This window comes from Glandiceps talaboti, chromosome 4, assembly GCF_964340395.1.
Source record: "Glandiceps talaboti chromosome 4, keGlaTala1.1, whole genome shotgun sequence".
NCBI lineage: Eukaryota > Metazoa > Hemichordata > Enteropneusta > Spengelidae > Glandiceps > Glandiceps talaboti.
Genome location: NC_135552.1, coordinates 4,847,715 through 4,862,493, shown reverse-complemented (window position 1 = coordinate 4,862,493; position 14,779 = coordinate 4,847,715). Strand labels below are relative to the sequence as shown.

General features: G+C 36.3%; 1 protein-coding gene across 1 annotated transcript; it reads left to right on the top strand.

Annotated features, from left to right (window-relative positions):
- The first annotated feature begins 8,333 nt into the window (after window positions 1-8,333).
- On the top strand, window positions 8,334-9,065 carry LOC144433700 (uncharacterized). Its single transcript, XM_078122053.1, has one exon. It carries the CDS (start codon window positions 8,334-8,336, stop codon window positions 9,063-9,065), a length of 732 nt encoding a protein of 243 aa, XP_077978179.1.
- Window positions 9,066-14,779: the final 5,714 nt, after the last annotated feature.

The window sequence follows — 14,779 nt, the reverse complement described above, 5'->3', positions numbered from 1 at the left end:
CATTACTCATGAGAGTTTGTCAATATACAAACAAAAGAACCTAATGCCAAGATCAATGGGGGCACTATTACGCATTTCACAAACAAACAGTTCCAAATAGTCACCAAAACAATTCACATATCACGGTTTTCTAATTACGTACTTTGATGTCGTCTAAAATAAAGGTATTGAAAACACCCACTTGTCTTCTGACAGTACCATTTTGTGTTGTGTAAATCATTTTGACGTATGCGTATAAAAGAATGTATGTTGTTGTCGGTCATCATTTTCCGTAGACTCTATTACCGAGACTTCTCTGACTTCCACTGGTTATTCAATGAGTCTGTATATACATGAACATACATTTGAAGCGATGACTCAATTCAGTCTGACCCACCGAGTGTAACTGATGGATGTTGTAACAGCTCCTGCCATACCAATCAACGTCAGGCAGGGTTTGACGTCGATTAAGTTCAATCATACCCCACAGGCAGCCTGCTCATTTATTTTCAAGAACCTCCTTTTAATCAAATCTTTTTTCAGATATCCCCTTATATATACCCAACATTTACAAATACCCCCTCCAAATCTCCCGCCACCCACCACCTGACCGCTTTTGTGAAAGCAGCTCGTTCAAATTTTCTTCTATTTCAATAAATTAAAGCGTCAACGAATGTTTGTACTGAAGCCTGGACAACGGTTATAGAATGAGTAAAGCTTACATACAAAGTCAGTAAATACTCTGTTTTATGTATCTATGGTGTAAGCTACAATGGCATTTAAGATGAATAACTCTGAGTCAATATTCCTAAATGTTATGGTGTGCAGTCCAGCTTCTAACGTTGTGTTGGGTATTTGTAAACCACGGAATGGATTCGGATTATTCATATCTTTTTCTGCCGTACATGAAGCCAATATTGGATCGGACTTGTCCACAACAACGACAATTTTATTTGAAGATAGCCTACCCAACAACAACACTGAAAAGTTTGCATCATTATACGGAACTATATCTAAAAGAAAGGTTATATTGTGACCTTTTTTGTCAGTTTGCCACGATGCTTTCGTATCAGCCCGTACTTCCCCTGCCAATTTAAGATTATAATATTTCCAACCATAGTTTTCAATTGGTTCAAGCATACGTTTTGTATTTCCATGGAGACTACTATATCCCGACTTCAAAGTCGTCCAGCACTGTGCGTCGGCAACATCAACAGTTTCTTCAAATAACGGATCAACATTTATAATGTTATTCTGTTGACTCCCATAGGAACTTGAAGGGCGTCCTGAAATTTCTTCTTCGAGCATATTTAATGTTTCAAGCAGAGTTTCCCTTAGTACGTGTAAGATAATGAGTGCGCCAATTTGGTGTGTCTTTTCACCAGGATGCTTACGCAAATCTGAGTGTACCCATAAGTCGCTTGCCTTTCCAGCTTTAATTAATGGACACATCGCACGAGCTAAACTAATTGATGGAATGTCATAGTATCTACTTAATGGGTCACTTCTAAACTCTTCTTTTAAATTGCATGTTTTCCTTTCAATCATTCCTCCGTGGATAAAATTTACATATATCATCTGAGCTGGGTATCGTTTCATGATGTACCTTGTTAGGCTCTCCTGAGCGCCTTCTACATATATCTGGAGGTCATTCACAGCAAACTCCCAGAACAGAATGTCAATGTTACTGACGTTGATAAATGAATGTAAACACAGTAAACAATCACGACTATTTATTGCACCGACTGCACCATTATAAACCTCCACTGGGGTACCTAGCATTCGTCTGAGGGACTCTGCTATTCGATAAATGTAAACTCTATCCCAATGAGACAGGCCACCCCCAGCTGAGATGGAACCTCCTATAACACCAATTGTTAGTGTCCGGCCTGTGATGACCACTTCCTTGAATATTTGTTTTAGTCTTGTCATTGAAGAATTATACACCAATGCTCTAAGCAGCATAGCATCATCCACACTGAGTTCGTTTCGTTGCATTACCATCGATCTTTCCTCTACGCTGATGTTCTCGATCACTTGCAATACCCTTTCTTCAACTTCCAATTTCTTGTACATGCCCTCTTTGAGTGCAATGTTCAAATTGTTGACTTCAGCGGTCATATTTTGGAGATTGGTATTAGCATTGTGCGTAGATTGCCAAGCCTTTACCCTTGCTCGTTTGAAGTGTAACCGTTGTGCGAACAACATATGCAGACCCAATGTGATGAGGATAACCAAACTCGATACAAGGAAAATCTTTCTCGTGAATCCTGTGAGGTAATGCCAAAAGTAGGTAAAAAACAATGCTACGGAAAACTTCTTCCATATAAACGTACCATTACATTACATACATACATACATACATACATACATACATACATACATACATACATACAGACAGACAGACAGACAGACAGACAGACAGACATGTATACATACATACATACATTATACATACATACATACATACATACATACATCATGGAAGTAGAACCCGGGGTTCTACTTCCATGCATACATACATACACATATATATAAACAGACAGACAGACAGACACACGTACGTATGTACGTACGTACGTACGTACGTACAGACATACATACATACATACATACATACATACATACATACATACATACATACATACATACATACATACATACGAAAGAAACACTGATTTTCAGAAAATGTGAATGCAGCTGTGGGCATGTATTTCAGGGTAAAAATAAAGAGAGCATCGCGTACACCAGCACCCCACCACAGAAAAACAAGAAAAACAGAAATAGAAACACCATCTGGTTCAACCCACCATATAGCAAAAACGTAGCCACCAATGTAGGCAAACTATTCCTCAACCTAATCGCAAAAACATTTCCCAGCAGACTCCAAGCAAGTTACACAAAATATTCAACAGAAACAATGTCAAAGTCAGTTATAGCTGCATGCCAAACATGGCTACCATAATCAAAGCGCACAACGCCACCATCTCCAACAGCGAAACTAAACCCACTCAAAAACCATGTAATTGCAGACAGAAGGACACCTGCCCTTTGAACGGCGAATGCCAAACGGAAAAACATCATATACCAAGCCACCGTCCATGGAAAAAACCAAACAAAAGTATTTATCAGTCTAACAGAGAACAACTTCAAACAGAGATGCGCCAACCACAAACAGTCATTCAAACATGAAAAACACGAAAACAGCACAGAACTATCATCAAACACATTTGGAAACTGAAAAGAAACAACGAGCCGTTTCCGTTTCCTGGTCCATCAGCAAGACAGCCCAAGCATACACCAATAAAACAAAACGATGCAACCTGTGTTTAACCGAAAAACTAACCATTATCAAAGCAGACAAAAACTCGACACTAAACAAAAGAACTGAGCTGATATCTAAATGCCGACACGAGAATAAGTTTTATTTGTCCAACTTCAATAGAACATCTATCACCTAAACTAAATCTGTTAACTAACCGAACATCAAAGCCCGACATGTAACAACCCGCCAACAACTACTTGTCCGCACCCAATACCTCACACAATAACAACAAACATCTTCACGCGCACAGCACCAACCCACCAACACATAGACAATATCGATGACATTTCTATTGTCTGCACTCTATATATACAGCACACCCAGAGAGTAGAAACCAGTTGTCGCACTATGCGTGAAACTCCGAGTTACAACCAAGAAAGAGTTCCAGAACCACCAAAACTATTGCGCTCTGCCACTGCGGTATAGAGCACTGTCTTAGCAGATTGATACTCACCGAGTTATATATATATATATATATATATATATATATATATATATATATATATATATATATATATATATATATATATATATATATATATATATATATCCGCCCAGGATAGCCTGACGAAAGGGCAGAGATATTGGTTCACTACTAGTATAGTACACAGCAAGCACTAAGAAACTTTCAGAAAGGAATTATCTGGATCAAGACCTTGGCAAAACAAAACAAAAATGCTCCATCTATCCCTTGATAATATAACGGCTGTTTCTGGTTTAAAGTGTCACAAATCAAGGTAGAATAATTTCAAGCCCACTCCCCCTCTCCACACTATCAGAGTTTCACGCCTTCGCACCCAAAATGTGTTTGTGTCCCCGTTTGCCGTAAATTCTGCTCGTTGCAGTTATAAACATTCTAAATTACATAAACTGGTAAGGCGCATTTGCCATTTGCTTTAATTCTCAACAATCACACTCTCAGGCATATCGACAGTTATCAAGAAACAGGGTAACATTCTTCAATTACAAAACAAAACAACGTAGAATATATATTTTAAAGTAGAGTCAGATTTAAGGACACTGTGGATTTAATATAACTGAGGCAGTCTGGCAATTTTTGTAAATATTTAAAATATCGTCTCAGCAAACGCATGAATGTTAAGTTACACCGAATAGTTGTGCACTAGCTTGGACGATCATTACATGTAGATGTTCAACTTGCACTTTTTAGTCAACAGTCTTTAGCTCGAAATATAATGTTAATAATCGAAATTTTGCAAATACAAGTAAATTGGTGGTGCCCAGCCAGTGATTTAAAAATGTTTTAGCAACTATTTAAATTCAAACGAAATTCAGTAGCAATGTTCATAATGATAAGATTTACTATGATGGTGAATTAAATATTTGATTACCTTTGTGAAGAAAATTAACCATTGTATAAGGTAAGAATTTCACACGCACTAGTACGCCATCAATGTATGCTCATCCTTCGACGCATCTAACTCCACTTTCCTTTTCTAAATGCAAACTGTCTAGCTGGACTCGATATCAACCATTTGTTACCGAGTAAGTATTGGCCATCTGTTACCGAGTAAATATTACTTGTAGATCCACTGTATATGTATATGTATACCATATAATGACAATTATCCATTTTATTACGTAATGTATCAGTTTAAATGTCAAATGAGTCCAATACATTAAAGTAAATATTACTTGTAGATCCACTGTATATGTATATGTATACCATATATTGACAATTATCCATTTTATTACGTACTGTATCAGTTTAAATGTCAAATGAGTCCAATACATTAAAGTATGGGGGATAAGATTCCACTGCTGTATAGATTAAAAGTTATAACATTTATTAATGTTCACCAGTTTCACTGTTAAATCTAGTCTTTATTATGGACAGTTATCATGATACGACAGGCTGCCAATCATATCTGAACTATTTACATTGCGTGTTGTTGCCATTTCGAAACTACTATCGTGTTTCTCATCAGTAGTATAATACAATTGAGACGCCAAAAGGAGATTAAATCATTAGCTGATTTTAAAAATATTGCGTTGTTCTGATTACGCTCAATTGAAGAATAGGTGGGGTAGGTAGGTTTTATGAGGTTTATTGTGAGTGTCTAGTTCAGGTAGTTATGTTTCGTTGTTTTCCATATGGCCTATGTGGTATTGGTTTCCTCCTATCAGATATACAGCCATTACAGATTGAAAGAACAGTTTTATATTGTCTTTTTAAGTTGATGTCAGTTTTCGCATCCACTATTTCTCGCACGAATTCACAATTTCCGCAATTTCATTTATGTTTTCTCGAGTACGTAAGAAAATGTTTAACCAAAACAATTCACCGGAACAAAAAAAAATGTTTAACCGGAACCAAACAATTTTTTAGGCCTGATTAGAAGTTTCTATGAAAACATAATTAGTCATTTTGACTGAATCAGGGTTTAGCAGTTATAAAAAGTTCTCATACGGGTATAATGGACATATTGGGTAGTGCGCCTAGCTGGCAGCCTCCACACCATGCTCTTCAGTTATCCTAAATTTCCCGATTGGAGTAATTAGTTGAACAGTGAATTTGCTATATATCCTTTACGAACAGTTCACCTCTCTTACTGTGTACGCGGCTCACCAAAATCCGGTCCATATCGACAAGTTTTCTCCTTCATTCGTTTTGGAAAGTTGAAGACTTCACTTGGAAACTACTACTATAGTACCGGCAAACTATTGTTCTCTGCGCGCATTGCTTTCATATGCTAATATTACCATGCAGTATACTAGGCATCTGCTACACCTGTTTAACAGAGTTCCAGCCAATCAAAGGCTTCCAGTTACAGTATGGAATGTCATCAAGTCCTGTCACCTGCAGACTCGACAACCAACCCACAGAGGTAAGCGGGCAGGAATAAATAAACACAAAGTCATAACGTTAACAAAGCCACAATCAGGTATTCTACCTGATGTCGATCTGAACCCTAACCCCAGTGCACCTGTAGATGACCAATGCAAACCCATAACCAGGAAATGTAAATTACTACTCACTACCTGGAATGTTAGATCCATTTGCAACAAAGCAAGTCTGGTTGGTGATTACATCACAGAAAAGAATATTGACTTGCTTGCAGTGACTGAAACCTGGCTGAAAGAAGATGCAGATCAGCATGTCATCAATGAATGTGTTCCAAATGGTTATTCATTCCAGCAAAGTCCACGACTCAATGCTACAGGTGGTGGCTGAGCTCTTGTGTACAAGTCATCAATAAAGCTTTCTTCCTGGAAAGCACTCCGCAAATTTAAATCCTTCGAGTCAACTGAAGCTACCTTGACCTACCACAATAATACTATTAAATTGATCATTCTCTATCGCCCACCACCCAATTCTAAGAACAAGTTAACCGTGTCAACATTCTTCACAGAGTTTGGATCCATGCTTGAGCAAGTAAATTCATATGATGGAAATTTGTTCATAGTTGGTGACTTTAATTTCCACATTGATAACCATGAAAATTCTAACACCAGAAAGCTGAATGACATCATAGACTCTTGCGGACTTAAACAGTGGGTAAAGAATCCAACTCACGTCCAAGGTCACATACTTGACCTCATCATAACAAAGCCTGATCATGTCATTGATTCCGTCTGTGTGAATAACCACCCTCTCTCCGATCATCACCCAATACACGCCACATTAACACTCCGTAAACCAGCACTGCAAAGGCGTCAAGTGGTTTACCGTAAGTTTTCGTCCATTTCTGCGCACGAATTCGCCAGTGACATTTCATCGATCAGCGACTTTCATCACACACCATCAGATGTAAAATCGGCAATTTTGAAATATAATACCAATCTCTCCCTCGTTCTGGACAAGCATGCACCTGAAAAGAAGTTGATCAAAACCATTCGTCCCAACACGGAATGGTATACAAGTGAAATTCATCAGGCTAAAAAGCTGAGAAGATCAAGTGAGCGTAAATGGCGCACCACCAAATTAGAAATTCATCACCAAATTTACAAGCATCACTGTCAACTTGTCAACAGACTGATTTTCCAAGCCAAGAAGAAATACTACACTGATCTTATACAGAAAAACGCAGATAATCAGCAGTCTCTTTTTAATGCAGTATCGTCACTGTTTTACAACAAAGCCTCCCTTCCAGCGCATATATCTGTTAATGAACTCGCTGAACGTTTCTCACAGTACTTCGCCAAGAAGATCAAAGACATACGGGCCACTCTAGACACTAGAGTTTGATTCTAGTGAAGTATTCAGCTCATCTACTCTGTCAACATTTAAACCAGTCAATATTGATGCCGTCAGGAAATTTATCATGCAATCACCCACCAAGTCATGCTCTCTTGATCCGATTCCTACATCACTGCTGAAACAATGTCTTGATCCACTTCTCCCATTCATTGCAAATGTTATAAACCTATCTCTACAAACTGGTGAGGTTCAATCCATGTTCAAGTCAGCCATTGTCACACCTCTGCTGAAAAAAACCATCCCTAGATCAAAACATTTTAAAGAACTATCGACCCGTTTCTAACCTACCATTTCTGTCCAAAGTTCTTGAGAAAATAGTTGCCTCACAGATTAACAGCTATCTCAACGAGAATTCACTTCTAGAGCCACTTCAGTCAGCGTACCGCAAGTATCACAGTACCGAAACAGCCCTTCTGAAAGTTCATAGTGACATTTGGACTGGACTCTGGAAAATACGTCATACTGATCTTACTCGACCTCTCAGCGGCATTCGATACAATCGACCACAGTTTACTCCTAAATAGGCTATCAAATCTCGGCATCACGGGTACACCATTGAAATGGTTTGAATCCTACCTCAAAAACAGATACCAGACAGTAAAAATCGAAAACGTCACAAGTGAACGTTCAGCTCTCAAATACGGGGTGCCTCAAGGGTCCGTCCTCGGTCCCCTTTTATTCACAATTTATACAGCACCACTCGGTAATCTGATTCGTCGCCATAACTTAAAGTTTCATCAGTATGCTGATGATAATGAGCTATACCTTGCGTTCTCCCATCAAGATTCACCAACTGCTATTCACAGTATGGAGTCCTGGATCCATGATATCAAGGCATGGATGACACTTAATAAATTACAGCTCAACGACAGCAAAACTGAAGTTCTTGTTATTCGCTCAAAATTCAATCAGCTCCCAGATCCTGTTCGCTCCGTCAATATTGGTTCTGCGTCTATCACACCAGTTACAACAGCACGAAATTTGGGTGTACACTTTGACAATATCCACATGTATAACCAGCACATCAAGAATACATGTAAATCAATGTACTGTCATCTCCGCCGCATTGGATCTATACGTCAATACGTCTCAAGTGCGGATTGCTGTACTTTAATTCATGCTGTTATATCCACTAAACTTGATTACTGTAATTCTTTACTGTATGGTCTCCCTGAATCAGTCACAAACCAACTTCAGCGTGCACAAAACACAGCTGCAAGAATCATCACCCGGTCAAAGAAAAATGAACACATAACTCCTACTCTCATCAAACTCCATTGGTTACCAGTTCGTTCTAGAATCGACTACAAGATCTTACTCCTGACTTACAAAGCAATTCATGGTCTTACACCGGAGTACATTTCCGACCTTATACAAGTATACATACCAGCTCGCACCTTACGCTCAAAGGACAAAAACCTTCTTACGACAACAAGTTACAAGCAAATCAACTACGGTGGACATTCTTTCGCTTATGCTGCTCCAAAGCTCTGGAATTCACTGCCAACTGACATTAAACTTGCACCAAACCCTATGTAGCGAAGTTTCGAGATTAAAGATATGAAAGTAAAGCACATCAGTTGCACTGTTAAATCTGGTCTTTCTGTGTAAAATTATATAATTATGTAAATCTATTCACGACACGGCAGGTTGTCACCAGTCATCAATTTCCCACTCATCAAAGATCGTTCCATAGGAATAGATCAATATTAAAAGAAGTTGAACAGATTGAACAGGTATCACATTTAGGGATTACCTTTGACTGCCACGCAACATAGAAACATCATATCAAAAATGTGTGTGTGAAAGAATCAGCACCCCCAAAATTGGAATAATTGAGAAAGTTTATCCCAAAGCATGGGCTGATTTTATTAATTTCCTAGTCCTTCCTCATATTTCACATTGTCTTGAAGTTTGGAGAAGCACTTAACCTTTTTACCTTAATTCCTCTCCATATCCTCTTGAAGGAACTTGTTAGAATAATGACCTTAGTCCTCTACAAACCCCAAGTGAACCATTCCTCTTGAAGAAACTTGTTAGAATAATGACCTTTAGTCCTCCACAAACCCCAAGTCAACCATTCCTCTTGAAGAAATTTGTTAGATTAATGACCTTTAGTCCTCCACAAACCCCAAGTCAACCATTATTTTAACAGTTAAACATACTAAACATTTAACAACAATTTAATTATCAGATTGGGATCTTTATGCATGACCTTCTGTCAGTCAAAATACCTCATAAATTTTCTGTCTACTTCACTTATCCAAGCCGTTGTTATAATTCTAGATCAGTCACAAACTGTCAAGTTCTTATTCCAAAAAGACACCTTCGCCTGGGCCAGTTCTCGCTTTGTTACCATGGAGGTAAATTTTGGAATAGCCTTCCTGCACCAATTAAATGTATCCAAAATAGAAATCATTTCAAGCTTGCCCTCAGAAGCTGTGTGTTCTCTTCCCATGATATTATTCTATTTTCATGTTTTCTGAATCGTATTACAGGTATTTTTCTTAATTATTGCCATCATCTTTGAACCATTTCGGGGGAGGAGGGGGTGGATATTTATTAGCTTTAGATTAGCTATCTCTAGTCACATATGCCTTTCCAAATTCCAAATTCCATTGTTCCATGTACATACTTGTATCACGATTTACACCTGAACATTTACAGCTCTACATTATGATGGTTTATCATTATTATATTGCTTCTCTTATCTTTTATGTGTATCATCTACTTGTATCACTACTTTATACTTTATGTTGTTACTTCATATGTACCTTGTATTTGTGCAATATCATTTGTGTATGTAATGTCTTTCTTCTTGTTTTTTGTGTGCATGTGTTACAAATAAATAAATAAATAAATATATGGACTGTGTTGTTGTCATGTTGAAACTGCTATCGTGTTTCGACAACGGTCGTATTATGTATTCTCAACAAGCTAATGCATTCACTTATTTATATTTTTCATATAATAGCTAGTGATACAAGGATTTCTCACACGTTGTCGGTTTGTTTGTCATCCTAGTATTTCTGTAGGTTTTTTTGAGAATATAGCACCGGTAATTTTTTTTCAGATTATTTTAGGGTTTTTTTGCATGCTGTACTGAGCATATTTACCAGATTTAAACTGCATGCAAAACCATATATGTAAGGGCAAAACCATATATTTTTGGGCTTACCCACATTGTTGGAATACAAAATTATGAGTTATAACTATTATACGTGATTTACCCATTTATTGGAAAATTTATTATATGAAGCTCTATGAAATTTGACGCTTCCATAGTTAACATATTGCCTAATTATTGTGAAACATAATTAATTATGCAAATTAACCATTTAGGTTAAAAGGTATCACAAGCATTAAATGACACATGCACTTCTTTACCATCAATACATGTACTAAATTATCCGAAATTAGAATTTTGCATTCTTAAAATATAACCTAATTACCGAAAATCATAAATTATGCAAATTAATCATTACAATTAAAAAGAATTATACCTTTAGGCTTTAGTGGATATGTGTGCTTTCTCATGGTTGACGAATGTGCCAAATTATATAGAATTTGAAACATGCATTCCAAAGGATATAGCTCAAAAACTAAAGATAATTAATTATTCAAATTACTCATTAAAAGTAAACGTTATGTCACCAAACTTGGTAAGGCAAGTTTGCATTGTTATGGTTAATATATGTCAAATTATGTGAAATTTGAAGTTTGCATTTTTAATTACCGAAAATTATTAATTATGCAAACTACTCATCAAAACCACAAGCTATATTAACAATCTTCAAACGACAAATGCGCATTATAATGGTTGATATATGTACCAAATTAATTGCAATTATAAGCTTGCATACCTAAGTCATAGCCTAATTACCGAAATCATTAATTATGCAAATTATTCATTAAAGCTGTAAGACAGATGCGCTTTGTTATGTACATATGTACCAAATTTCATTGAATTTGAAGTATGCATTTCAAAGATATAGCCTAATTACTGAAAACCATTAATTATGTAAATGACTAAAATCTAATAATTTCTTTTGCCATTAACATTATGGAATATGTGTAGCAAGCTTCATTAGAATCGATGCAGTAGTTTTTGAGATATGTTCACAGACAGACACACAGACACACAAACACACACACACACACAAATACACATGCGTGTGCACACACACATACATACATACATACATACATACATACGTACGTACGTACATACATACATACATACATACATACATACATACATACATACATACATACATACATACATACATACAGACATACATACGGAAGAAACACTAACACTCTAATAGTTACTTGACATGAAGGCTGCAGTTTTTTAATGACACCACCCCAACCCCTTGCTACCCACCCCTCTCTTCGAGACATTTATGGTTTTGTATTTTTATTGGAACCTAAATAGCCGTCGAATTTGATTTTGTAATTATATGCGAATCTATGTATTTGTCAACAAAGTGCTATGCACGTTTCAACATGTTTTAGTAGTTGATATGACATATAAAATAAAAGTGATAACCAGATACTATGAAAGTTTCGGAATGGCGTCCCTTTTTAAATATTTTATTTGTCAATTTTGAACATGCAAATTCTAGTGATCTTGTAACAAATAAATTCATAATTTGCATACACGTTACTTTCCAAAGAATGCTTGTTAAATTACATACAGCTAATTGCACGTACATATTGTGATGAGTGACAACGTATCAAAAATCTCGTTACCTAACAACACGCCTCGATTTGATTGATGTGTTTGTCACTGTGGATCTCATCCATTACAATGTTATTATGTGAACGATTTAATTACGAATACGACGTTTCCAAAAACAAGAATATGTAACAGCCTGTGTTGAAATAATCCCTGATCCATAAAGATTATTTCGAACAAAAGCAAACGAAAACCAAAATATCACTACCTAATATCAATTTTCTGTTGTCCATATTGTTTTGGTATCTATAAATTGTTACTCATAGTGAAAATAAAGGTAAAGCAAAGTCAGGGTTCTTTCATTGTTTGTCTGGTTAACATAATGTTCGCATAAAAGACATTTTTATTTGTTTTCCCAGCGGATGTCGACAACATTCACCGTGACTTCAATATTTGAAGAGTCCCCTACTATACTAAAACATTTCGTTAGTCTTTTTACAAGCGCAACAAGTCTTCGTCGACATACACCCATACACCCATAAACTTCCAACTTACGAGTTCATCTTATCGTGAAGATCACAAAATAATGTGACGTGTATATAATGTGGACTACTATATCTGACTGTGTGCCATGTTTGGTTGAAATCAGCACATATGTATCTCAAAGGTATAAAAATGCCCTATGATAATGTTTAGCTATTTCATCTTGAGGGTAGAGGTGAAGGTAAAAGCTCTGTGTGCTATTACAAAGTTCATTTTGAATACTAGTAACTTGGGTGTACACACTCAAATGAAGTCTCTGTCTGTGATACTAATATGCATGTGTCTTCTGCATTGATTCACACCTTTGTTTTTACTCCCCTCATTATGTCAAATGTTATAGTAATATTAAGCTAACTATATATTACATTCAGAATTACTCTTGCACAGGAATAGCTCAACAAACATAGATTGATGGAAATTTTGAAGCATGCATTCTTTAGCAAATTACTCATTAAATTAAAAACTGCTGCCATAGACCAGCATTCCTTGCGATCTCAACGGCACTACTGAAAGTGCTGTATACATATAGCGCCCCCATAGGCGAGAGTCTGTGATTATAAGACTGAATATGAGTATGAGGCTGAATTTTTGGTTAACCTTTCATGTTCATATCTCTCATCATGCTATGTCGCTTATCATGCATCACTGTAAGGCATTTTACTGTACATGACACTGTGTCGGTCAAGCTTATATTATGGAAGGAGGATGAGTTTCTCAAAGGAGATTTGATGAAATATGTGAGACAGGGGCTCCTGCGAATGGAGATTCTTGATTTTGTGAGCAGGGACTACCCTCAGTATGCCTGGAGTGTGCGAACTTTGGATAGACATATGCGATGGTAGAAAGAGGGGGAAGGGGACTCCAAACACCATCAATGTTAAATATGTGTATGACATTGCGTTTACCATGTAACCAACTATGGGTTGTTAGATCAAGTTTGTTAATAAGTGGAAATATTTTTCCACGCTGGTTCAGACTTGATTATTTTGTTGGTAGTAATAAATTGGTTTGAAGGTCAATTAGCCACTTGACCAGTTTGTCAAAGTAATTGACCCTAGTATTAGGGTAAATTAGAAGGGAAGACATTGGCGATACGTCCCTGGGCAGATACATAGTTGACCCTTCTTTTAAGACGTTTCGGACTGGCTGTTAGGGTCCGTCATCAGTCGCAGTTCTGTCTAATGAGACAGTGTTCCCGCTTTTATTTGCTTCATATTCATATTCTCATAATCACACTCTCGCCTTTGAGAGTGCTACATGTATACAGCACTTTCAGTGGTGCCTTTGAGATCGCAAGGAATGCTGGTCTATGGCAGCTGTGGGCCATTGCGGACGAGAACTGGCACTAATTTTTTTAATTTTAATTTGGATTTTATTTTACTTTTGTTTTCATTTTCATTTTACTTTTATTTCTATTTTACTTTTGCTTTCATTTTATTTTTATGTTCATTTTATTTTTATTTTACTTTTGTTTTCATTTCACTTTTATTTTACTTTTACTTATATTTTTATTTTATTTTTGTTTTCATTTTACTTTCATTTTACTTTTATTTCTATTGCACTTTTGTTTTCATTTTACTTTATTTTACTTTTATTTTTACTTTATTTCTATTTCACTTTTGCTTTCACTTTACTTTTACTTTCCTTTTAATTTTGATTTGTTTTCATTTCACTTTCATTCTTTATTTCATTCTACTTTTATTTTAATTCTATCTTTATTTTTTAGAAATATTTTAAACTTTTTTGTTAATTTTATTTAATTTTTTTATCAAAACAATTCGCATATAATGTATGGCAGCCCTGGGCCACCATAGTTCATGTATGTACCAAATGTTGTGGAATTTTAACTGCACATTCTTCAGATTTAGCCGAAATACTACAAATCATTCAATATGCAAATTATTTATTAACACTATATGCTACATCAAGAAATTATATACGACATATGTGTGTTGTTATGGTTAAGGCATATACCCAATTATGTTGGATTTGAAGTGGGCATTCTTACGAAAAAGCCTAATTACTAAAA